This window comes from Trichomycterus rosablanca, chromosome 26, assembly GCF_030014385.1.
Source record: "Trichomycterus rosablanca isolate fTriRos1 chromosome 26, fTriRos1.hap1, whole genome shotgun sequence".
Classification (NCBI taxonomy): domain Eukaryota; kingdom Metazoa; phylum Chordata; class Actinopteri; order Siluriformes; family Trichomycteridae; genus Trichomycterus; species Trichomycterus rosablanca.
The window spans coordinates 6,161,513-6,188,308 of NC_086013.1; the positions used below are offsets into that span (position 1 = coordinate 6,161,513).

Consider the following 26,796-nt stretch of genomic DNA (forward strand, 5'->3'; position numbering starts at 1 on the left):
TTGAGAAGGACCCAACATTACAAAGACAAATAGACTTTTGAAAGTATAGCGGTGCAAGAATCCAAACAGTGGCCTAAAATAAGGTGGGAAATTATTTTGCTGACATGAATTTGGTCCACTTGTCTGCTTGAAGGAAGGGGTTAAGGGTTAAAATGACAAATTTGATTATGTATGTTTACATTTTTGGCATTAACAAATGCTTTTATCCAAATCAACTTACAATTGTGACAGAACAAAGTCCAAGCAATTTAGGGACCTGAAGTAGCAGAGAGAATAGCACTGCTGAACATGAAAAACTAATAACATGTAAGCAGGCAAACAGCTGACATGGGCACCAAGTACTAGGGCAATAGGGATGAAGGCAAAGTCACTTTTCATTGGATAATATGCATAAAGATAATAAACATATATAGTATCAGCCACATATTTCCCGTGCCGTAAAAATGTCCAGACAGACATGCACAGTCATGCTATATCACAACTACAACTGACTCAACAATCGACAAAACACTCACTCACTCACTTTCTTAACCGCGTATCCAATTAGGGTCACGGGGGGTGCTGGAGCCTATCCCAGCTTTTCAATGGGCGCATGGCACACAGTAACACCCTGGACGGGGCGCCAGTCCATCGCAGGGCAGACACACACACACGCACACATTCACCTATAGGGCAATTCAGTGTCTCCAAATAACCTGACTGCATGTTTTTGGACTGTGGGAGGAAACCGGAGCTCCCGGAGGAAACCCGCGCAGGCACGGGGAGAACATGCCAACTCCACACAGAAAGGACCCGGACCGCCCCGCCTGGGGATCGAACCCAGGACCTTCTTGCTGTGAGGCGACAGTGCTACCCACCGAGCCATTTACATTGTATATGTACTGTTCATTTAACTAGATATTAAAAATCCTATGCTTCCTATTGTATATTTTATAATGCTGATGTTAAGTTAGGAGATACAGCAACTCAAGATTTATAAAGACAAGCTCTAGTCATAAGGAAACATGGAACAACACAAAGCTTTCTCTTTCATATGAACCTGACTCCAACAAAAATATATTTACTATTTCTATCTTGACTTCAAAAAATAAATTCCTTACGTGTTTCTAAACAAGTATAACCATTAAAGATAATTTAGATTATACAACAGTTAGTTCCGACCTTACAATCTGATTGGTTGAGAAGCGTTCTAACCGTGCTGATATTCGTGATGACAGCACGGCCTTTTCACACCACAATGGTATTACTCCGCTGACGTGTTGCCAGTAACGACAAGCTTCATGCACACAAAGCGCACGCAGGCGACACAGACTTTTTTCCCGATCGCGTTTTAAATCCGTTATCTGATATACAATCTAGCGCACTGTGTAGGGAACATGACCAATTGTCTAATTCACTATCTAGTGCACTATGTAGGGAACATAAATCCGTGATCTGATACACAATCTAGTGCACTATGTAGGGAACAGTAATGTGTTTGTAACGCGAACAGTTAGCTTAATAGCCCAGTTAGCAGCTCCTAAGAGTTCTGTTATCACCCATAATCCTTTGGTGTGTGCAAGAGGTTTTTTATTTCTTTTTTTTTTCCCTTCAGAGGTTCTTGCCTTTTTCTTCTTGTTGTTCTTACCTCCCTGAAATGAGTTTTTGCAACTTGGGATGTCTGCTTTGTAGTGTTAAACTTTATATTCGTTGTGGAACTACTTTTTGGCGGAAGGTATTGTCAATATTAAAGCATATTTATTTAGAAATTCATTGCTTCTTTGTTATTTATTTTCTTTCTTTATTTTGTAAAAACTGTTGTATAAAAGCAATAGAACACTTGAGGTCGTGTGTTATCGCGAATAACATCACAGCTGTGATTTGGTCGCAGGCACGAACCCAAGGCGATAACACACTCCCTCTCGTGTTCTATTGCTTAATTACGCTTCGACGTGCTAAAATCCAAAAGAGACTCAGGATTCATAGACCTCAAAAGACAATCACACCTTTGGTCTGCCCTGATCAACATGCACTGCAAGTTCCCGGACTGTTAATGACTGGAGGAGTGAAATTAATCAAAAAGTTTAAAAATTAAAAGGGAATAAAAGAGAATAAAACAAAAGAATAAAAATAGCCGGGTTTGCTATCTGATTTATGTGTGAACTGTTAGTCTAGTTCCGACAGAGGGCTCAATGAGGGCTGCAATTCAGCTTTAATCCAGCTCTGTTCTGATCATTATCAAGCAGAAAAATGCTTGTTATTTATTTATTAGGATTTTAACACTTTGGTTACATGACAGAAATGGTAGTTACTCATTTACATTTTTGGCATTTAGCCAAAGTGACTTACATTACTGTAACATTATACAGTACTAAGCAATTGAGGGTTAAGGACCTCGCTCAAGGGCACAACAGCAGCAACCTGGCAGTGGTGAGGCTTGAACCGGCAACTTTCTCATTTCTAGTCAAGTACCTTAACCGCTAGGCTGCAACTGCCCTACTCATTACAAAAGGTTCATCAGTTCACATTAGTTTTATGTCAAACACAGTCATGGACAATTTTGTATCTTCAATTCACCTCACTTGCACGTCTTTGGACTGTGGGAGGAAACCGGAGCACCCGGAGGAAACCCATGCAGACACGGGGAGAACATGCAGACTCCACACAGAAAGGACCCGGACCGCCCCACCTGGGGCTCGAACCCAGGACCTTCTTGCTGTGAGGCGACAGTGCTACCCACTTAGCCACCATGCCGCCCTACACACTTTGGTTACATTCATGACAGAAACGGTTGCCACTCATCACACAAGATTCATCAGTTCACAAGGTTATATCGAACACAGTCATGGACAATTTTGTATCTCCAATCCACCTCACTTGCACGTCTTTGGACTGTGGGAGGAAACCAAAGCACCCGGAGGAAACCCACACAGACACGGGGAGAACATGCAAACTCCACACAGAAAGGACCCGGACCATCCCACCTGGGGCTCGAACCCAGGACCTCCTTTTTGTTACACGCCAACCTAGAGTATCTGTGTATCTCATGCACCAAAATTACACACACCAGTTTCACTGAAGTGAGCTTCACAATCACAAATGTATTTACAATAGATACAATAATACAGGAAAAACAAACTCTCTCTCCAGGGGGCATTTTCTCCCATTTTCTCCCAATTTAGTGTAGTCAATTTGTCTTCCGCTGCTGGGGGATCCCTGATTGCAGTGGAGGTGGGTATATTGCTGCTCACACCTACTACGACATGTATGCAGCCCAACTCTTTTTCACCCATGCATTCTGCACAAGCACCTCTCTATCTGCTAATCAGGGTCCTTCCACAGCGTTTGAAGACCCCACCCACATAGTCCGGTCATCCCGCCCTAGCAGAAACGGGTCTGCTGCAGGCGCCCAGCCGACCGACCCAGGACCTTCTCGCTGTGAGGCGACAGTGCTACCCACCGAGCCACCATGCCACCCCAAAAATGATTGTATGCATTTTGTAGTGTTTATAAGATTATGCTTCTGCTAACAAGCTGAGGGCTAGGGCACACCGAGCTCCCCGGCGTAGCATCCTGTTAGTTTTGTAACTACTGTGGCCGAGCAGTCACAAAAGCATTTCACTGCCAGCTGTACTGTGTATGACTATGTATGTGACAAATAAACCTTGATTTGCTTTGATTTGATTTGGTTTCATGGTTAAAAACAATTATTTGTTTACGCAATTTCAGGGATTTTAATGCAGGGATTTAAAGTTTTTTTTTTTTTTTTTTTTTTTTTTTTTTTGAAGGGACGATCTCATATGAAAGACATTTTTTAATTTCTTACTAAGAATAGAAAGACTGTAAGTCTGTGGTATGCACAGGAAGTTAGTGGGGGTAGCAAAAGCATTTTTAAAGTCACTGCAAAGTTCTGACTTGCATCACACACTGTACATTCAGTAAATGTAAAAGCTGTGGAAGTGAAGTCTGCACATGGTTCACACTTTTCATCCTGTGTTAAAGACACTGTAGTTTTTCCACAGCATGAGAGGGTGTCTTATAAAATGTCAGAGAAGGTCAGTGAAACAGACGTCTAACATTTTCCTATTCTATGCATACACTGTGGAAACAAATGTGGGTGATCACAACAGTCTATAGATCCTTTATCTTATAGTCAACATGTCAATAATTAACAGGGAAGTCATTAACCAATTAACACTTTCGGGTAAAAATGTCATTTAAGGAAGCCCAGGTGGCGCAGTGGGACGTTCCGCTAGCACACCAGCGCCGAGACCGGATGGCTGGGCGCCATCTACGGAAGCACAATTGGAAGTCAAGTCAAATGTATTTATATAGCGCTTTTTACTATGGACATTGTCTTAAAGCAACTTAACAGAATCCAGGACCAACAGACCATGAACCCCTGTTGAGCAAGCTGAGGGCAAACTCCCTTAAAATTACAGGAAGAAACCTTGAGAGGAACCAGACTCAGCCGGGACCCCCATCCTCTTTGGGTGGCCTGGAGGATACTTTAAATAAATAAAATAATTGGAGTTCTTCATGGTTCAGTCCAGTCTGTGATAAAGTCCGTTGTAAGTTCTGGACATTTTTGGTGCAAACACACCAGGTTTCCATCCCATTTAGTAGGAGCAGCATTGTTGGCACTGCAGTCTCGACTTGCAGTCTTAATCTTGCAGTGCCTGCAACAGACACAAACTGGCAACCGTGTAGCCGTTCAGGTGGAGCAGGGGTAAAAACACACGCTAGAACACCAGAGCTGGGATCTCGAATACATCGTATCGAGTCTTGGCTCTGCCTGCCGGCTGGGCTGAGCAGCCACATGAACACCGATTGGCCTGTTGTTCATATAGGAGTGGGGTATTAAGCCGGATAGGGACTTCTCGTAACTGATGCACTATGACCTCTGCTGGCTGATTGATTGCGCCTGCACAGAGACAAGGAAAGAGTGCGCTGATCAGGGTGTGTCTCTCCGTACACAGTGCTGATCCGCATATGCACTCGTCAAGTGTAGGTGACAAGATGCATACAGCTGCTGCCCACGTGTCGGAGGGGGCATGGGATAGCTTCGTTCTCCTCAATCAGAGCAGGGATAGTTAGTTAGTGGAGAGGAAGCATGACGCAGTCTGGCCATTGGACGTGCTAAAGTCGGGAGAAAATGCATAAACAAAACATAAATAAACTGGCCATCGTGTCTGCTGGGTGGGGAAATGACCGGACTAAGTGGGTGGGGTCTTCAAACGCTGTGCAAGGTTGGCACGTGAGCAGCAATATACCCTCCTTAAACGCAATCAGGGATCCACAGCAGCGGAAAACAAACTGACTACGCTAAATCAAGAGAACAATCATAAATAAATAAAAAAATGTCATTTAAATGAATTTTAATAGCTGTTGGTTCATTGCAACTGAGCAGAAAGCTGAAGATCTGTACAGATTAAAAGCACTGACCCACCCTCGGTGTGCATGTGGCAGTTTTGTTTATGGATACATTAAAGATTGGATTCCAAACAGGAAAACTTTTAATGCATCAATAATATAAAAAATATTCTGCGATTTAAGCCACAGCAGTCCTCCGGTTGGTTCATACCCGAAAGACGTTGCCTTCACGTCCTCTGACATCAGTGAGACTGGTAATTTGTGGCCCTTCTTGGATCACTACTGGTGGGTAATCACCCCAACACATGCACTACAAGCAATTACCATCAGCCCGCCGTTAAAACCTGACTGTGACACAATTACTGTTACAAAAAACAGTTGCTACATACATTTGCTTTGGGGCAAGGGGGGGTCCTAATCAGTCCTAATAGTGCACTTTACTAGTGTATTATTTCAAGCCACGATTTTAATGCTTTTAATGTTTTACACTTGGTTACATTCATGACAGGAAACGGTAGTTATTCACCACACAAGGTTCACCACTTCTCAAGGTTATATCAAACACAGTAATGGACGATTTATGGACTTGCATGTCTTTGGACTGTGGGAGGAAACCGGACCACGCTGACACGGGGAGAACATGCAAACTCCACACAGAAAGGACCCGGACCGCCCCACCTGGGGATCAATCCCTGGACCTTCTTGCTGTGAGGCGACAGTGCTACCCACTTAGCCACCGTGACGTGTAATAAAACACTGCAATTAGTCTAGATGTCCTGTTTATGATATAAAATAAGAGGTCTATTACGCTACCGCACTGACACTGAGATCTGGGTTGATATCTCATCAGTGCTACCGGATGGCCAGGCGATTACACAGACATGATTGGCTATGTTTGGGAGGGAGGGGGTGGCCGAAGCTCTGTGATAGACTGCCGTGACTAGAATCGATAAACCACTCACTCACTTTCTTAACCGCGTATCCAATTAGAGTCGCGGGGGGTGCTGGAGCCTATCCCAGCTTTTCAATGGGCGCATGACACACAGTAACACCCTGGACGGGGCGCCAGTCCATCGCAGGGCAGACACACATACACACACCCATTCACCTATAGGGCAATTCGGTGTCTCCAATTAACCTGGCTGCATGTTTTTGGACTGTGGGAGGAAACCGGAGCTCCCGGAGGAAACCTACACAGACACGGGGAGAACATGCAAACTCAGCACAGAAAGGACCCGGACTGCCCCGCCTGTGGATCGAACCCAGGACCTTCTTGCTGTGAGGCGACAGTGCTACCCACCGAGCCACCGTACCGCCCTCAATAAATCAATAAAAAATAACCATGTGAAACTATCCTTTTGATTTATTTTGGGGGAGCAAATGTCTCTTAACCAATAACAGAACATCATTAGTCAACGCTTAACAAATAACCATCAAGCTTGTATCGTTCCAACAGCATTAATTGAATAATGATTTTTAAGTTGTTATTGGTTAACCAGTTAATTATTGACATCCCTATAAGTAGTTATTGTTATATTATTTCTATATCAATATCTATAATATTGTAACATTTATATAAAACGAGCAAGTACAGAAAGATAAGGGTTTAATCTCCTAACAGATCAAACACTGTTCCAAATATCTTGAAACATTTCAGTGTCGTGCACTACACACCACACAAACAGTTCAACAGTTTGTGTTTAATAGAAATCAATGCTGTGTTCAGCCTAAAATATAATTAAAACTATTAGTCACATGAACCTTCTGAAATTTCCCTGCATTTCCTCAACACTCCAGCATCACCCGTTCTGTCTAACAATAATGTTAATCTTGGTTTATTACCATATCAATCAGTGACACAATACACACGCAGAATAACAGTCATAATAAATTGAGCTTCACACAGAGACACAGATTCAGTGGAAGATGACAGCAGTATCAGTCAAGGTTCCATTCATCCTGCTGAAAACTCCACACACCCACCAGCAGAGTCAGAGTAAATACATTCTATAGTATAACCACATTTCTAAAGAATGGCAGAGCACATATAGACGAGGTCAAAGTGCCATTCGAAGCGTGAAATGACTACATTTTTATCCATAGTGGCTTTTATTTTATTTACACTACAAATATTCTAGTATTATAATTTCATGTAATAGATTTTTATTATTGTTATTTACTTCAATTATTACTAAAAACAAAAATATAATTCTTTATATATTTTACTGAAATATATAAACAATAACAATAAATATTAATTTCATATTATTAGTATGAATAATAATTGCAATAATAATTAGTTATTATAAACTGTTATTATATAAATTTTTTGTATATTATTTAACAAATATTCCTCTCATATTATTAATATAAATAATAATAATAATTACTGTTATTATAAACTATATTTTTTGTATATTTTTTAACAAAAATATTCCTCATATTATTAATTTAAATAATAATAAAAATAAAACAAAATTATAACAAAATAAAATAATAAAAATTCAAATAAAAATAATAATAATAATAGGCACCTAGGTGGCACAGCGGGATATTCCACTAGCACACCAGCACCGAGATTCTGAACTCCTCTGTGTTGCCACCGGTCGGCTGGGTGCCATCTAGCAGGCATAACTGGCAGTGCCTGCAGGGAGGGATGACCAGAATATGTGGGCATGGTCTTCAAACGCTGTGTAAGGATTCTGACTGGCGGATAGAGGCGCCTGTGCAAAGTGCATGGGTGGTAAGGGCTGCGCGCAGGTCGGAGCATTAATAATAATAATAATAATAATAATATTTGTTATTATAAATTATATTTTTTGTAAATTAACAAAAATATTCTTCTCATATTATAATATAAATAATAATAATAATAATACTTGTTATTTTAAACTATATTTTTGTATATTTTTAACAAAAATATTCTTCTCATATTATTAATATAAATAATAATAATAATAATAATAATAGTAATTGTTATTATAAACTATATTTTTGAATATTTTTTAACAGAAATATTCCTCTCATTTTTTAATATAATAATAATAATAATAACAACAATAATAAAAATAAGAATTAAAATAAAAAATAATAATAATTAATTATTATAATAATTAAAATTATTATTATTATTATTAAAATGACAATTATTATAATAATAATTATTTTTTGGCAAGAACTAAATAATAAGAACAGTACTAATGCTCTTAATCTTTTGTTTGTGTCTCTAGTAACAGCCTATTTTAACTTGCCAATTTCTACAAAAGATTATATACATGTTCTACCAACACACAACAGATAAGTTATTTAAATGTTTATAATTTACGTATGTTTAAAAATGTCTGTAAATTTATGCTGACTTATTTTAGCACAATAAATTTAGCTTTGCAAAAACAGGCAAATACAAAATACTGGGGTTATTTGGTTAAATGTTTCAATAAGACTGTACGCATAGTGAGAAAAATCTATTTCTTTATTTATTTAAAGTTTCTGAGGGCACAAATGGTGGCACAAGACGTAACCTACAATTAAATGAACCAACCAAATGAACTTACAATTAATGACATCATAAAAAGCATGCAATTAAAGGTTAAAGAGCTTTGCTCATTGGCTCAACACTAGCAACTGAGTGGTGGTGGTCATAAGGCTTGAACCACTGACCTTCTGATTAACAGCCCCTATCATGATCACTGAGCTAACGATGCCCTTTGTTTGGCGTACTCTGGCATCACCAGGTCTGAAAACAACAACACGCATAATAACAAACATAACAAATGAAACTTTACACCGTGTCATGAATCCCATTGAATGTAACTATAGAAGCCTGGTTTTGGCTCAGCCTGGTTTTGGCTCAGCATGGTACTAATTTATGCAAAACAAAAAGTTCAGACGAGATGAGAGAAGTTTTTACTACATTAAGTCCTTATTAAGTAGAGAAGTTATAAATATACTAAACTATTAAAAGTAAATCTGATGTATCCGGGCATTCTCATCTTTTCCCTCTTTCCTGTTGCTCTTTCGCTTTTCATTCCTCGCTCAACTCCACCGGCTCACGACTCTTATTACTATGCAAGCAGCACCTCCGAGTGTTAACACAAAAGTCCGAAGAGCTCACAGCCAATGCACGGCGACTCAGTATTCAGCTGAGGTTTAGTAACCAGGGTTTATGAAGCCCTACCTGTAGCCCTCGTCTCCTCAGAATGCTGGACTCGTCCATGCTGGAGGAGCACAGCGCTCTTCCTCTCGCCCTCGCTTTCTCTCGCTCTCTCACGCTCTTTCACTGCTTCTCAATCCTCAGTCCTTACCGGTTGTAAGCCATGGTGCACTGGCGCACAAGTCCTGTGGGTACGCCCACCCTGTCTAAGCAGCTGCTAAGCACTTACATCAGAACTTATCTGATTGGAGAGGGCTCGTCAGCTGACACTGTCCCTCTCTTTTCTGTCGTTCCCCCCCTTGCTTGGAAGTTCAGGGCAATGTGAAACTAAAGCATGTGTGTGTGAGTATGTGTGAGTGTGTGTGAGTGCATGTGTGTGTGAGAGAGCGAGAGAGAGAGAGAGAAAGAGAGAGAGCGAGCGAGAGAGTGTCGGGGTGCAGGAACAGCAAGTGAGACATTAGCACTCTCAGCACAGGTACAAATTCACCCCGGGACAGACATGCTTTTGGCGCCTTAACAGGGGCGAGGAAGGTGAGAGGAAGACCAGACAGGAAATCCTGTGCTGCGTTGTTCTGCCACGGCAAGACAATGCAGCTGGCATCCTGTCTGTAGAGCCACCATTTGTCAATAGAGCTAGCAAGTCACCGGCAGGCAGTATTGAGCCTGCGGCCATCTTTCTCTGGGCCCGGCAGATAAGAGCGGGTGTATGAAGGTCAGGCGAGAGACGCTGGCCATGACCTGGCAACAGAAAGCCTGATGAAAGACCCCTAACAGCTGGACAGAAGGAACTAGAATGTCACAGGTTTCTGGTCCTTAAGATTTTTCACAGGGAAGAAATAGAACGACTTCATTTGTCATATAAACATAAACATATATCTTACATCATACAGCTCATTTGGAAACTGGGGTCAGAGTGCAGGGTCAGCTATCGTAAGACACACCAGGAGCCAAGAGGGTTAAAAGCCTTGCTCAAAACCCCAACAGTGGCTGAATAGCAGAGCTGAGACTTGAACTCTCAACTTTTCGATTGATGGCCCAAAGCTCTACTCACTAGGCTACGACTGTCCCAAAGACCACTGCCCCATAGAGATGACCAGTTTGCTACACCATGAGTCTGCTATTGATAGTGTGTTATTGGTGTGTTGCACAGAGGCTGAAAAGAAGACCCTGCAAAGAATCATAAATACAGCAAATTTCCTTCCCTCCCCCTTCCTTCCCTCCCACCCTCCATCTCTTTTTTATTCCTTCCTTCCCTCCATTTGTTTCATTCCTTTCTTACCGCGCTTTTTTTTTTTTTCTTACTCTCGCTTCTTTCCTTCCCTCACTTTTAATCTTCTTCCTTCCCTCACTTTTTCCTTCCTTCCTTCCCTTCTTTCTTTCTTCTTTCTTTACAATTTCATTTCTTCCTTTCTACCTTCCCTGGTTTTTTCCCTCCTTACTTTCTTCCTTTCCTCCCTTTTTTTCTTACTTCCCTCTCTCCTTCCCTTGATTTTTCCTTCCTACCTTCCCTCGCTTCCTTGCCTTTTCTTTCCTACCTTCCTTCCTTCCTTCGCTTTTTTCTTCCTTCCTTTCTTCCCTTCCTTTTTTTCCTTCCTTCCTTCCCTCGCTTTTTTCTTTCTTCTTTCCTTTCCTCGTTTTTTCCTTCCTTATTTCCCTCCCTCGATTTTTTCTTCCTTCCCTCGCTTTTTTCCTTCCTTCCTTTTTCCTTCCTTTCGTCCTTCCTTTCCTCACTTTTTCCTTGCATTCCTCCTTTCCTCGCTTTTGCCTTTCTTTTTTTGCTTCCTTCCTTTTTTCCTTCCTTTCCTTGCTTTTTTCTTTCTTCCTTTCCTTGCTTTTTCCTTACTTTTTTCCTTCCTTCCTTTCCTCACTTTTTCCTTTCTTTTTTCCTTTCCTTCCTTCCCTCTTTTTTCCTTCCTTCCCTCTTTTTTCTTTCCTTCCCTCTCTTTTTCCTTTCCTTCCTTCCCTCTTTTTTCCTTCCTTCCCTCTTTTTTCTTTCCTTCCTTCCCTCTTTTTTCTTTCCTTCCTTCCCTTCCCTCCCTCTTTTTTCCTTCCTTCCCTCTTTTTTCTTTCCTTCCTTCCCTTCCCTCCCTCTTTTTTCTTTCCTTCCTTCCCTCTCTTTTTTTCTTTCCTTCCTTCCCTCTTTTTTCTTTCCTTCCTTCCCTTCCTCTTTTTTCCTTCCTTCCCTCTTTTTCCTTTCCTTCCTTCCCTCTCTTTTTTTCTTTCCTTCCTTCCCTCTTTTTTCTTTCCTTCCTTCCCTCTTTTTTCTTTCCTTCCTTCCCTTCCTCTTTTTTCCTTCCTTCCCTCTTTTTCCTTTCCTTCCTTCCCTCTCTTTTTTTCTTTCCTTCCTTCCCTCTTTTTTCTTTCCTTCCTTCCCTCTTTTTTCTTTCCTTCCTTCCCTCTCTTTTTCCTTTCCTTCCTTCCCTCTTTTTTCTTTCCTTCCTTCCTTCTCTTTTTCCTTTCCTTCATTCCCTCTTTTTTCTTTCCTTCCTTCCCTCTTTTTTCCTTCCCTTCCTTCCCTCTTTTTTCCTTCCTTCCCTCTTTTTTCCTTCCTTCCCTCTTTTTTCTTTCCTTCCTTCCCTTCCCTCCCTCTTTTTTCCTTCCTTCCCTCTTTTTTCTTTACTTCCTTGCCTCTCTTTTTTTCTTTCCTTCCTTCCCCCTTTTTTCTTTCCTTCCTTCCCTCTTTTTTCTTTCCTTCCTTTACTCTCTTTTTCCTTTCCTTCCTTCCCTCTTTTTTCTTTCCTTCCTTCCCTCTTTTTTCTTTCCTTCCTTCCCTCTCTTTTTCCTTTCCTTCCTTCCCTCTCTTTTTCCTTCCTTCCCTCTTTTTTCCTTCCTTCCTTCTCTTTTTTCCTTCCTTCCTTCCCTCTCTTTTTCCTTTCCTTCCTTCCCTCTTTTTTCTTTCCTTCCCTCTCTTTTTTCCTTCCCTCCCTTTCACCCTGTTCTTTCATGGTCAGGACCCCCACAGGACCACCACAGAGCAGGTATTATTTAAGTGGTGGATCATTCTCAGCAATGCAGTGACACTGACATGGCGGTGGTGTGTTAGTGTATGTTGTGCTGGTATGAGTGGATCAGACACAGCAGCGCTGCTGGATTTTTTAAATACCATGTCCACTCACTGTCCACTCTATTAGACACTCCTACCTAGTTGGTCCACCTTATAGATGTAAAGTCAGAGATGATCGCTCATCTATTGCTGCTGGTTGAGTTGGTCATCTTCTAGACCTTCATCAGTGGTCACAGGATGCTGCCCACGGGGCACTGTTGGCTGGATATTTTTGGTTGGTGGACTATCCTCAGTCCAGCTGTGTCTGATCCACTCATACCAGCACAACAGAGTGATCCACCACCTAAATAATACCTGCTCTGTGGTGGTCCTGTGGGGGTCCTGACCATTAAAGAACAGGGTGAAAGCTAAAAAAAAAGTATGTAGAGAAACAGGTGGACTACAGTCAGTAATTGTAGAACGACAAAGTGCTTCTATATGGTAAGTGGAGCTGATAAAATGGACAGTGAGTGTAGAAACAAGAAGGTGGTTTTAATGTTATGGCTGATCAGTGTATGATCAACTAGTTTTCAAATACAAGTACTCAAGGATCTTGCCGTTGATATTCATTAAAACTCAAAACACTGAGGTTGTGTCCCACACCACATACATTAGCACTGAATATTTTGTGATGCACACAAATAAGCAGCGAGCTCACTGTGTCTCCGTCTTCTAACATCCGAAATCTTGGTGTAATTTTTGATAGCAACCTCTCTTTTGACCGCCATGTAAATCACATCACCAAAACTGCTTTCTTTCATCTAAAAAACATAGCACGTCTACGTCCATCACTCTCCTTTTCTGCCGCCGAAACCTTGATTCATGCTTTTATTACATCCAGAATTGATTATTGCAATAGCATCCTTTATGGTACATCTAACAAAATCCTAAAAAAACTTCAGTATATCCAGAATTCAGCTGCTCGCCTCCTTACTCATACTCGCTCCCGTGATCATATTACACCTGTTCTACAAAAACTTCATTGGCTTCCCGTTGCTCAACGCATTCAATTCAAAATTCTTCTATTCACTCACAAAGCTCTCCATAATCAGGCCCCATCCTACCTCACCGACCTGCTCCATCAGCACATTCCCTCCCGTAGCCTTCGCTCTTCTGAGGCTAACCTACTGTCCATACCCTCTAGGACCAAGCACCGGACCTGGGGTGACAGGGCCTTTTCCATAGCTGCTCCATCTTTATGGAATGCTCTCCCCAAACACCTACGAGATTGTCCTGACCTGTCCAAATTCAAGTCACTTCTCAAAACTCATCTATTCAGAGTGGCATTTAACTTGTAACAACACAAAATAAATGCTTTTATTTTTGCTATTCTTTTTAATAGTTTTTATACTTAGATCACGACAGAAATGTGAAGTCCTAGATCCTAAAACTTGTAAAGTTTTCAGTTTCCTGATTGCATGTGAATCTGTCCTGTTTCTGTCTAATTTTAAGAAATTGTTCTATATTTGTTGTTCTCTCTCATAATTTAGCTAATTTTTAATGAACTGTCTTATGCTGCTCTCTTTGTTTTTATCTTAATTATTCTTGATGTTGATGTACTATTTTGATTTTGTACTATGATTTGTATGGTGTATGTACGTATTTGTTTTGATTATTTGTCTTATGTAAAGCGTCTTTGAGTATCTTGAAAAGCGCTATATAAATAAAATGTATTATTATTATTATTACTTAACTCAGTCACCAGTATAATGTCAGCTCCAGAGTGTCTGCTTCAATCACTGACAGTAATTTATTCACATCACACAACAAACAAGCAAAATCACCTGATTACGAGTCCTAATTTCCATTACTAAATTCTCATTGATTCATTTACATTTTCAGCATTTAGCAGACACCGTTACCCAGAGCGACATACAGAAGTGCTTCCACAGTAAACATTTCCTTACTCTAGTTAAATGTGGGCGCTCAGGTGGTGCAAAACACGCTAGCACACCAGCACTGACACCTCCAACTCATGAGGTTGAATCTCAGCTACACTAACAATTATTGGCTCATCCGATAGGTTGGATGCTGAAGGGGATTTCTCATAACTGATGCAATTATGACCGGTATAAGTTAGTGGATAATGAAGATCAGTGTGTGACTCTCCATGTGCAAGACTGAGCCCCAAATGAACCCGTGTTGTGTGGGTGAAAAGATGAAGTTGGCTACTGCACACGTGTCGGAGGGGGCGTGTGTCACGGCTCTCCCTAGAGCAGAAGTCAGCAAGAGTAGAAGGGAAGCAAAATGCAATCCGGTAATTGAATACGACTAGATTGGGAAAAAATTGTGGGTGAATATGAAGGCTGTTCAAGATTTCGAGGGTAGCTCCAAGCCTCAGAGCAAAAAGGTCTTGGGTTCGATTCCCAGGTGGAGCAGTCTGGATCCTTGCTTTGTAGAGTCTGCATGTTCCACCCACAGTCCAAAGACATGGAAGTGAGGTGAATCTGTTGCCCTGTAATGGTGTTTGACACTGAATCATGTGTAACCTGTAACTACCTGTCCTGTCTAGAATGTTTTTTAAAGCACTTCCTTTTTCTCCCAATTTAGCTTAGCCAATATAAGTTCCGCTGCCTGAGACTACGGTTGCGTCTGAGGAGGGTTTATTTTGCCTGACACACGCCCCCTCTGACGCGTGCACAGTCCACTGACCCCTACTTATTTGCCCATACTCTCTGTGAATTAGTAAGAAGAGCCACATACTGATCTCCATGCTCCTCCACGTTCTGCACAGGCACACGAGGCTACTAACTAGGGTCCTTGCATAGCTTCAAAGACGCGACCAACTTTCAGTCTGGTCTTTTCCCACCCAGCAGACTTAACCGCCAATTTCATCTGCTTGCAAGCACTGCCAACTGTGCCCAGCCGACCGGTCGCAGAGCAGAGTTTCAAACTCAGGGAGTTCAGAATCCTGGTGCTGATATGCTACCGGATTACCTCGCTGTGCCACGTGGGCGCTTTGCCATGAATGTTTTTTTTCGTCCCTTTTTCTACCGATTTTTTAGTGTGTCCAATTTTTACCCAGTTGTGTCACGCTCCCTCTCTGCTGGTGCTGACCTCTGCCCCGAGGACAGCGAATTGACACACGCCCCCTCCAACACATGAGCAGTAGCCGACTGCATCTTTTCAGGCGAGTTCATATGTCGACCAGCCTTGTGCACGGAGAGCCGCACCCTGATCGATATTATTCCTCTCTCTGTCCAGACGCCATCAATCAGCCAGGAGAGGTCGTAATTGCATCAGTTATGAGGTCCCTATCCGGCTCCCTTGCCTGGATGAACAACAGCCAAACGTTGTTCATGTAGCCGCCCAGCCCAGCTGGATGGCAGAGCCGAGATTCGATACGATGTATTCGAAATCCCAGCTCTGATGTGGTAGCGTATTTTACCGCTGCGCCACCTGAGCGGCCCTCTGCCATTAGTGTAACCAAAGCGTAAAGCATGTTTGGTAGAAACTGGACTAGAATCGCAAGATCTACTGGTTCCCATTAGAAGCAGTTGTTTTTAAGTGTGAATAGAAAACAAAGGGCTCAGCTTTTCCTCTAATGAATGAGAAGTTTCTGGAAATCACAGCAGTGTCACAGATGTATTGTAAATCATGTTCGTCTGGAAATGACTTCATCGCCAATGCATTCGTTTGTGTGGTCGCTACATATTTCCTGCCGAATTTCAGGAAACTCACTCATTCGTCAGGGGAAAAAAAACGTTTAAACGAGTTACGAGTTCAGTCGTGAAGGCGGAAAAACAATCGATGAAGGAGAGCTGAAAATGCTTGGAAAACCCCAAGAACGGATAAGCCGAGGCGGGTCGAGCCATGTGCACCGCTGCCGACCTTAAAAAGATATGAGAGGGTTTAACAGAGAGGAAGAAGAAAGTAAAATAAAGCAAGTGAGAGAGTGAAAGAGAGGTCAAGAGCGAGAGGAAGGCTCAGAGGAGTAAAGAGACCCTGTGGTGAGGGTTGATTGAGTGACCTCGAGGTGGAGCTCTGGCCTGAGCTCATCAGAGGTGAAACGATAGAATCTAAAGTCCTGCTGAGTACTAATACACAACACACACAACACACACACACACACATCTGACCAGTCCTGATACCAACTTAGCCTTTTCAGGGAATCAAATATATGGACAAAGCGATGCCCCCCTCAGCATGAGTGCACCAACACTGCGCAAAATGTCATATTCAAGGTCTTCAAAACAGACCACTCCACCTCTCTACCTAGGCAGCTGCCTAAGTAGGCAGTAGACAGCAAGGCAGCTCACTAGGTCTTCAAAGAGACCGCTCCACCTCTCTACGTAGGCAGCTGCCTAAGTAGGCAGTAGGCAGCAAGGCAGCTCACTAGGCCTTCAAACAGACCGCTCCACCTCTCTACCTAGGCAGCTGCCTAAGTAGGCAGTAGGCAGCAAGGCAGCTCACTAGGTCTTCAAACAGACCGCTCCAACTCTCTACCTAGGCAGCTGCCTAAGTAGGCAGTAGGCAGCTCACTAGGTCTTCAAACAGACCGCTCCACCTCTCTACGTAGGCAGCTGCCTAAGTAGGCAGTAGACAGCAAGGCAGCTCACTAGGTCTTCAAACAGACCGCTCCACCTCTCTACGTAGGCAGCTGCCTAAGTAGGCATTAGGCAGCAAGGGCAGCTCACTAGGTCTTCAAACAGAACGCTCCACCTAGGAATTTAACCCAGAACCTTGTTGCAGTGAGGCAATAGTGCTACCCACCCAGCCACCGTGCCACCCTAGTCAAACACTACAGTCTACAGTAACACACTAGATCCTGTCATTTCACCTGAATCACAAACCTATGGAAGCTTTATACTGGCAAACAAAAGCAACCCCAGTTTACACCACTATCTCATGATCACGCTGAACAAATCCACTTCACAAGGAGGAGTACACGCAGCTATCAGTGAAGGACATCTCTGAACATAATGAAGGTTGAATCTCAGGATTATGAGTTTTTATCTCCATATCAGCCCATGGGGAGACTGTATTGATTTCCTGCCAAAGCTAATCATGCTCAAGACGGATGAGGCGGCCGTGGCAGGTCTGGTAGGGGTTGCTTTTTTCAACTCTGATCTGAGACCAGTTTTACGGTTTCTCCAATGCTGGGTGTGCATTACATTCTGTAATTTTACAGTTACTAATAGATTTTGGAGAGGTGTCTGAGACAACTCTGGATTGGCAGGTAAACATGAAGTGTGCACGCTGTGACTGCACAGTTAACGTGAAGATAAAGTGACTAAAACTGCCCAGATTAAATCAGGGTTTTTTAAACTAGTGAGTGGCCAATCCACAGTTTTTCAGTTCTGATCCGATTCCGATACACAACTGCCGATACCGATATCCAATGCTGCCTCGTGGTGTTTTACAATGAAACCTTACTTCCACCCCCTGCCACGCGAGCTTTGCACACATTGCAAGTAGCTGTTTTGCTTTTCCATACAAAGGACAATTTAGTAAAATAAGCAGCTAATGGTTTTTTTTCCCCCCGTTACTGACTGAAGTCGTCACGGGTTCATGGTAGGATGTGTAATGGAACTTGGATCGGTGACGTGCCTCATGTTACATTATGTTAAGTTACGGCGGGTTTGTGGTCCAGCACAAGATGTGGACTGGAATTTGGATCGGTAAGTAGATCAGCCGATCTGTATATGACGTCAATATCGGACCCGATAGCGATCCGGGATCAGATCGGGTCCATCTCTATTTTAAACCCTGGGTTGCAACCAAGCCAAAAAAGGGTCGCAGAGAAAAAGAATAAAATTAAATAAACTACTTTTAACAGGCACAAACACAAAATGAACTTGGACACAAACACCCCTTGTCGAAGCTTTACATTATCTTGTAAACCACAGTGGGACCAGATTGCCACTATTTTTATTAATTAAGTATATTTGTTTTTGTGGTTTGTTTTGATGCATCGTTTATGTTGCCTGGGTCATGGTAGAAATCATGGACAAAAATGTGGATTGCTTTAAAAAAGTTTGGAAAAACCCTGAGCTAAATCATATGAAAAATGAAACAGCATCTAAAATAAAAGTAAAACAAAATACGTGTGTGTCCCAGTTTGTTAAACCCTGGGTCACGACCAAGCCAAAAAAGGGTCGCAGAGAAAAATACTAATAATTAAATAAACTTCTTCTAATAGGCACATAAACACAAAATGAACTTGTACACAAACACCCCTTGTGGAGGCTTAACCACAGTGGGACCAGATTGCCACCATTTTACATTACAAGTTACATTACAAGGTGCAACTCGGCGTTCACTCGGCGATCAAAACTCGACTCTCGATCGCTAAGTGTGAACTATCCAACAACTCGATCCGACCGGCTCACCGAGCGCTCGCCGACCGGATCGAGTTTTCTAGCACGTCAGATATCTGATCTGAGATGTGCGACTGGGATGGAGTGACATGTCGAACAGCCAATGAGAACGCAGGATACGGTGTGAGGGGAAACGCAGGAGAGGAGTGTAAACAGGTGGGACAGGGGGATAATATAGTTTATATCAGAATACACCTGCACACACACGTTTTACAGTATTTCTGACCTGATCGTTCTCTACAAAACATAACAACAAAACACCAACATTGCAAAAATATTTATTAACCTCCAACTCACTACAGAACAATCCATGCTATTCGTGTTGCCAAATCCACTCGGATTCATTAATTTTTCCTCCTTGATTTCATCACATCAGCGCACAAACACTTTGATCACTCGCTACTTGTTGACGTGCATTTTTGGACGTGGTATCGTTAAACTTCTCGTCACTTCTCACGTGTGTTTTTGTTTTAAAAAAAAACGGTATTCTAAATAGGTATTGGTATCGGTATCGGTATCGGCAAGTACAAAAATACATGTACTTGTACTCGGTTGGGAAAAAATTGTATTGATGCATCCCTAATAACAATGCATACTATTATTAACATATTATTAAGCAAGTAGTACGAGTCTAAATCTCTTGATGCATGCTCAATAGTCTAAGTTTGTTTGTTTGTTTTTATAAGACCATGTTATCACATTTATGATATTCACAGCCGGATATAGAAATATATTTATATGTCTTTTCAATCTTATATTATATGAGGATTATTTCTGTATTATCTTGGGCGAAGATTTCTTTAAGTGTATTGGGCGTATGTAGTCTTTGTCTTTCCAATAATCCAGGTAAACAAATCCACAAAGTTTAATCAGTTCATCTGGACACAAAGTTTGGTGTGGAGATACGTTTGTGACTTCTTCAGTCTGACCTGGTGTTGAATACCCAAACCTTATATGCAGCCGATTTGCAATGCGTAACAATCAGTGGAACAGGTGATCAGATCCATATGCAAATCACAATGACCATTAATTACAGTGGCTGTGCTATTCACGTCTGAGAGAAGTATAGCCGCAATCACAGCGTTGTAAAATGATGAGAGATGACTACCCAGCGACTACCCAGCCCTTCTCGGTTCAGGGATGGTCATTGGCCTCTTTGACTGCCTGTTCGAACCAGCGTTCTTCCATATCAAGGATCTGCACATCTTCATCATGAAATGAGTGGTGAGTGTAAACCGCCAGGCCAGAAGGGGGCAATCTTGTACGGATGTTGTATCGGATGTTGTATCACCTGTTTCGCCAGTGGCTGTTTAGTTGCCCCGTCACCTAACAGAACACCCTATATTACTCAGTTTGTGTGTTTCCGGCTTTGACAAATGCCCAAATTTACATTTACATTTTCAACATTTATCTGACGCTTTTATCCAAAGCGAATTACAATTCTGACTGAATACGATGGGAGAAATTAAGGGTTAGGGGCCTTGCTCAGGGGCCCAAAAGTGGAAGCTTGGCAGTAGGGAGGCTTAAGCCTGCAACCGTATTATTACTAGTCCAGTAACTTTTTTTCTGTTTTATTTATGCATTTTCTCCCAATTTAGTGTACTCAGTTTGTCTTCCGCTGCTGGGGGATCCCTGATTGCAGTCGAGGTGGGTATATTGCTGCTCACGCCTCCTCCGACCCACGCGCAGTCCTTAGCGGAACCCTTTTTCACCCATGCACTCTGCACAGGCGCCTCTCTATCTGCTAACCACGGTCCTTACACAGCGTCTGAAGACCCCACCCACATAGTCTGGTCATCCCGCCCTAGCAGAAACGTGTCTGCCTCAGGCACTGCCAGTTATGCCTGCTAGATGGCACCCAGCTGAGGAGTTCAGAATCTTGGCGCTGTTGTGCTAGCGGAATATCCCGCTGCACCACCCGGGTGCCACTAGTCCAGTACCTTAACCGCTGAGCTACCCCTGTCCAAATGAGATAACCACATTCGCCCAGGACCTTCTTGAGATGAGACTTCTCTCTTTCCTTGGCCGAAGTGTCAGTGCGGATGCTGTTAGCTCAGTGGTACAGCGTCCTGATGACCGAACTTCATGTCCAAATGAACTGATAAAACTTTGTGGATAAGTAGTATAAATAAAGCATTACCTAATTTACGGCCATGAAAATGGCATCATGGACTGTGAAATGAAATGACTGTTTCCCGTGTAATATGCAATTTGCTGTGAAATTCAAACTTTAAGGTTTGTGTTTAGCAATTTAACATTGTTTTATTAGTGTAGCGTTCAAGTGCCTCACGTTTACTGGTTAATTTGCACCATGAGGCAGTCCTAGCAATCCTACGGCAATTCAGTTAGCAATCACTTGCTCAAATTGTCCAAGATGTGTAAAGCTTAGGATTCGTGTGGTATTAGTATTAGTATTGGTATTAGTATAAATGTCTGAGTCTTCATCTTGCAGTTAATCACAGTCACTTTAGCAGCATGACATCATGACCAGGGGACAGAAAAGGACAAAGGGGCTTTGAGGAGAAGACTGAAAGGGCGGCTGGTTTTGTATAAACAGTTCTACTGTGAGAAGACAGAAGATGTGTGTTCACGAAATATGTTGAGTATTTGTCACATGGTTCACTGTTTGGTGCGAAAAAGATGATGGACGCAACATTTTTAGGATATTTACTGTTTGGAAGGGACACAAAATGTACAAAAACACCCTCAGTTATATACCGTAGAACAGGGTTTGTCAAACTGTGTATATAAATATGACAAATAAGGACATTCTATTCTAATCTACTATTTTAAGAAATACCAAGCATCAGCATAAGTGGTGTAAATCACATGCCACAGGACTCTGGCACAGTAGAAACACTGTTCATTAATTTATTGTCTGTTTTGCTCCTGCTTTATCCTAGACAGGGTCACAGTGTGTCAGATTCATTACATGAAAGGCAAGAAAGACATCCATCACAGGGCAAACACACACACACACACACACACATTCACACTTAGGGCAATTTTTAGCATCTCCAGTAAGCCTGACTGCATGTCTTTGCACCCGGAGGACACCCACACAGACACAAGGAGAACATGCAGACTCCACACAAAAAGGAACCTATGTGCCTAGGCCGGGGAATCGAACTCCGGCCCCCTTCTTGCTGTGAGATGACAGCGCTACCCACTGAGCCACCATGCCACCCCTCTGCAGTGATGAACCTAAACAAATTGAGTTTGGTGTATGCCAAAAAAAAACAACACTTCTGTACATCGTTAATGAAGATCCAAAGCTAGAAAATGTCCCTTGATGATGTTTACAAAGATCAGCCTCTCACAGCACATCCAATCATGTGGTGCTCCTATACATTTATATTCATAGATCTCAATGCAGCTCAAACCGTCTACAATTGAGTTTGAATAGACCAGTGAAGTCGTGCGTCATTCTGTAGTCCTCGTTATGCCCATATTTGGAGACCCGGGTCTAAGCCCGATTTCCTATGGCAAAAATGAATGGGGTTTTTTAAAAAAATCGGCTTTATGTAGCATTATTAGTATTACGACCTTTTAACAACCTTGTAATTCAGAGGATCCAGTGATGTACAGGCGAAAAATGTACACATGCTGAATAAACATGTTCAGAACCCTGTACGTTTTGTCCTGTGTACATTTTTCGCCTGTACATCACTGGATCCTCTGAACTACAAGGTTGTTAAAAGGTCGTAATACTAATAATGCTACACAAAAGCTAATGCTACTGCGCATTAATTGGAGTCACTGAACTACACCGAAGCAAGGCGTACTATGGTGGTCGTATCGCTTTGTGGTTTGTCCTCCTTTTTCAAGGATGATTACAAAATGAAAGAGGTGAAAAGCACTTTCAGTCAGGTCATGTTGAGCGGTGTAGCAATATTCATATTTTGACTCTAACAACTTCATAATTCAGAGGATCCAGTGATAATAGACAGAAGAATCTCCATAAAACAAAACGTAACAGCTTTGGAACATTTTTTGTGACTACAGGATGCGAGAGAGGCAATTTACAAAATCTCAATTCATTTTTCCCCATTCAAAATTTTTCTTAGACCCGGGTTACCAAATATGGGCATAACAACATGGCGTGTACTACAAAATGACGACACGACTTCAGTGGTCTATTGTTGGACTGTAACAAAAACAGCAATGGACACTAATCTTGTTCTCGCAGGTTGCATGACGTTTTAAGCAAATGCTCTAGGGCTGCCGAGATTGATCAACCTAGTAGCGTCGACGTCGATATTTTAAGTAGATGCATCGTTTTTAAAACTATGTTAATAAATGATCCTTTTTAATTTCTACACTGTTTCCATTCATATAAGCGTTCATATGATTTTCCTCAGCACTACTTGCTGCGTGCATGACCTAAATCGTAATTGGTCCATTCACTGGTTGGCAGCATTAAAGCGCAGTCTTAAAAAATGGCAAGTTGGTTTGTACACTGTGCAAAGCTTTGATGGTACCACAGCAGCACCAGCACATCTATATTGTTTCATTAAGCTTCTTAATCATGGAGATCTTGGAATACCGTATTTCCGAGTTCAGTTAGGCCGGCGCGCACTTTGATGCGTCGGGCTCGTGATTTTTGCAGTTGCCGCGGTGCTCAAAGCACAAAAAGCTTCTCATGTGAAACACTTACCACTGTGTTTACATCGCTTAGAATTTGAAGTAAGTTTTGAGTGAATGTGTAGTTAGAATCTGGCCTAATTCTGTCGTTACTGTACGTTGGACTTAATGAGACGTGCCTACCTCTATTTTATTTCTATAAGTTTAAGCACTTTGTTTAATATGGAGCACTTGAGATCATATGGACATAAACCTTGTTTACATTTAGTTTTGTGCCATATTATTATGCCATACAGTTTGTTGTTAAAATAAAAGAAAAATAATCGTTTAGATTAACTGACTAATCGATAAAATAGTCTATAGATTAATCGATAAAAAAATAGTCGTTAGTGGCAGCCCTAAAATGTTCCCAAATTCCGAGCTGGTCTTTTTTACTGCTACAATGTGCAATGCCGTACTGCCAACTCTAAAGAATTGTGGGTTATGGAACAATAATTTGGACAAGACCTTTTCCTGTTTAGTATGACCAAAGCAAATGTTTTGGGAAGTTTTGTTCTGTTGTCATACAAGCAACTGTAAAAGCACATCCCTGCAGTCATGTTCCGAATTCAAGTTTTATTTCCGTAATACAGAATTGTAGCGCAGAACTTTTCAACCAGAGGGTTGAGGCCCCTTAGAGGGGGGTCCCGTTGAATGATTCTGATTCAGCAGTTGATGCATATCCAGGTGAAGTAGACAAAGATGAGGAACCTCCTACTACCAGTTTACCACAAGTAAACCCACTACATCAACCAAAATCAGAAAATAGCAAGATATTTACCTTCATCATGTATTCATTAAATTTTCCATGAGCAAGAACACAACACCTTTTGTCATCCTCACTGAAAGAGTAGGAACAATATTATAGCGCATGTCAAGGGAGTCCCACAAACATGTTCTTTTTGAACTTGTGGGGGAGTCTAGGGGGGAAAAAAATGGAAATGGGAAACCAAAAGTAAAACAGTTCTAGGAGGCGGCCATGTGGAACAGCAGGATATTCCGCTAGAACACCAGTGCTGGGATTCCGGACTCTCCGAGTTTAAATCTCACCTCTTCTACCGTTTGGCTGGGCGCCCCCTAGCAGTCACAATTAGCAGTGCATGCAGCTGACAAAATTGGCCACTAGTTTGCTGGGTGGGAAAAGACCATAAAAAAAAAAACTGGGTCTTCGACGCTGTGTAAGGACCCTAGTTAGTAGCCTGAGGTGTCTGTACAGAAGTGGAGGAACATGAAGATCAGTGCGTGACTCTCCGTTCGAGAGACTGGCCTCAAAGCATGAAGCCACCAATGTATGGTAGAATAAGAAGCGGTCGTGGACTGTGTATGCATCGGAAGGAGCGTGTGTCAGACAAATATATATATATATAGTCATACACGCATCAGTGAAGGCACATCCCTGCAATCATGTTCCACTTTCAATATATATATATATATATACACTGATCAGCCATAACATTGAAACCACCTCCTTGTTTCTACACTCACTGTCCATTTTATCAGCTCCACTTACCATATAGAAGCACTTTGTAGTTCTACAATTACTAACTGTAGTCTATCTGTTTCTCTGCATGCTTTGTTAGCCCCCTTTCATGCTGTTCGTCAATGGTCAGGACTCTCCCAAGACCACCACAGAGCAGGTATTATTTGGGTGGTGGATCATTCTCAGCACTGCAGTGACACTGACATGGTGGTGGTGTGTTAGTGTGTGTTGTGCTGGTATGAGTGGATAAGACACAGCAATGCTGATGGTGTTTTTAAATGCCTCACTGTCACTGCTGGATTGAGAACAGTCCACCAACCAAAAATATATCCAGTCATTTGCGCCCTGTGACCACTGTTGAAGGTCTAGAAGATGACCGACACAAACAGCAGCAATAGATGAGCGATCGTCTCTGACTTTACATCTACAAGGTGGACCAACTAGGTAGGAGTGTCTAATAGAGTGGACAGTGAGTGGACATGGTATTTAAAAACTCCAGCAGCGCTGCTGTGTCTGATCCACTCATACCAGCACAACACACACTAAGACACCACCACCGTGTCAGTGCAGTGCTGAGAATGATCCACCACCCAAATAATACCTGCTCTGTACATATATGTATATATATGTAACAACAGCTAAATTATAATAGAGAAATAAGATATATTATTATATTTGAATATGTTTAAGTAATATATTTAAGTAAATTCAATAGTGAAAAACAAAGAAAAGAAGAGTGAGACATACAAGAGTTGTATGTAGAGAAAGAAAACCCTCTCTGCACTATGTTCCTTCTAGCTCAGCCACTTTTCTTTCCCGTATGTGCCTCAGTGACAGATGAGTAATGGTTCTGAATTGCTGCTGATGCATTCCCAACAGTATCTTCAAAGTCCATTGTATTGGAATGAAAGGACACCCTGTTCTCCATCACACAAGCAGTCCATCAAACAGAGACAGTGACCCAGACAAAGCTGCATTGTACAACATCTTAAAGAAACAGTGCCACCTTGTGACTGAAAATGAGTCCAACATACACAAAAACAGAGGTGGGCAATTACATTTTGGAAGGGGCCACATCAGAAACCGGGACTGTTGTGGAGGGCCGAATCAATAGGCTAAACCTAATTCTGCTTATAATCAGACAATAAAAATGAAAAGCAGCTAGAATAAAAACATCAACATTATTTCACTATTTTATCAACATTCACATAAGCAATCAAGAACAAAATGTGCAGGTTTTAAATAAACTTTACACAAAGTGAAGCTGCTATTTAGTTTAGAGTCTAATTACCTAATTTGCTGTTTTCAGTCCTTTATTATTGTTGGATATTTGTTTCGACTACTCCATTTATGGATGTGTAAAAAGTCAGATTTGCAGATGTGAGCGCTCTGCATCATTCAAGTTCATTATTTCTCTGTGTTTAATACCGTTTGTTTATTAGTTTGTTTATTAGACAACAGACAACTGTTTATGACAGGAAACGGTAGTTACTCATCACACTCATCATGGACAATTCAGTGTCTCCGATTCACCCCACTTGCATGTCTTTGGACTGTGGGAGAAAAACCGGAGCACCCGGAGGAAACCCACGCAGACACGGTGAGAACATGCAAACAACACAGAAAGGACCCAGACCGCCCCACCTGGGAATCGAACCCAGGACCTTCTTGCTGTGAGGCAACGTTTAGTACCGTGATGGTGTTTAAATTGTGAACCTTAAACACAGCGGTCTGTTTTCCATAAATGAACACAGATTTACATCTGACTTCAGTAAATAAATACTGTTCTTAAGTCCATGTCTTGTTAAAAACTCTACACGTTGTA

The 26,796-nt window shown here is 41.9% G+C and overlaps 1 protein-coding gene across 1 annotated transcript in view; it reads right to left on the reverse strand.

The window, feature by feature from the left end:
* Nucleotides 1-9,608, reverse strand: part of mast4 (microtubule associated serine/threonine kinase family member 4) — a 123,234-nt gene extending 113,626 nt beyond the window's left edge. Inside the window, exon 1 of the mRNA XM_062988874.1 lies at nt 9,530-9,608. Within this exon, the coding sequence (XP_062844944.1) occupies nt 9,530-9,568 (39 nt within the window). The 5' untranslated portion in view covers nt 9,569-9,608. The remainder of the gene's footprint in view (nt 1-9,529) is intronic.
* Nucleotides 9,609-26,796: the final 17,188 nt, after the last annotated feature.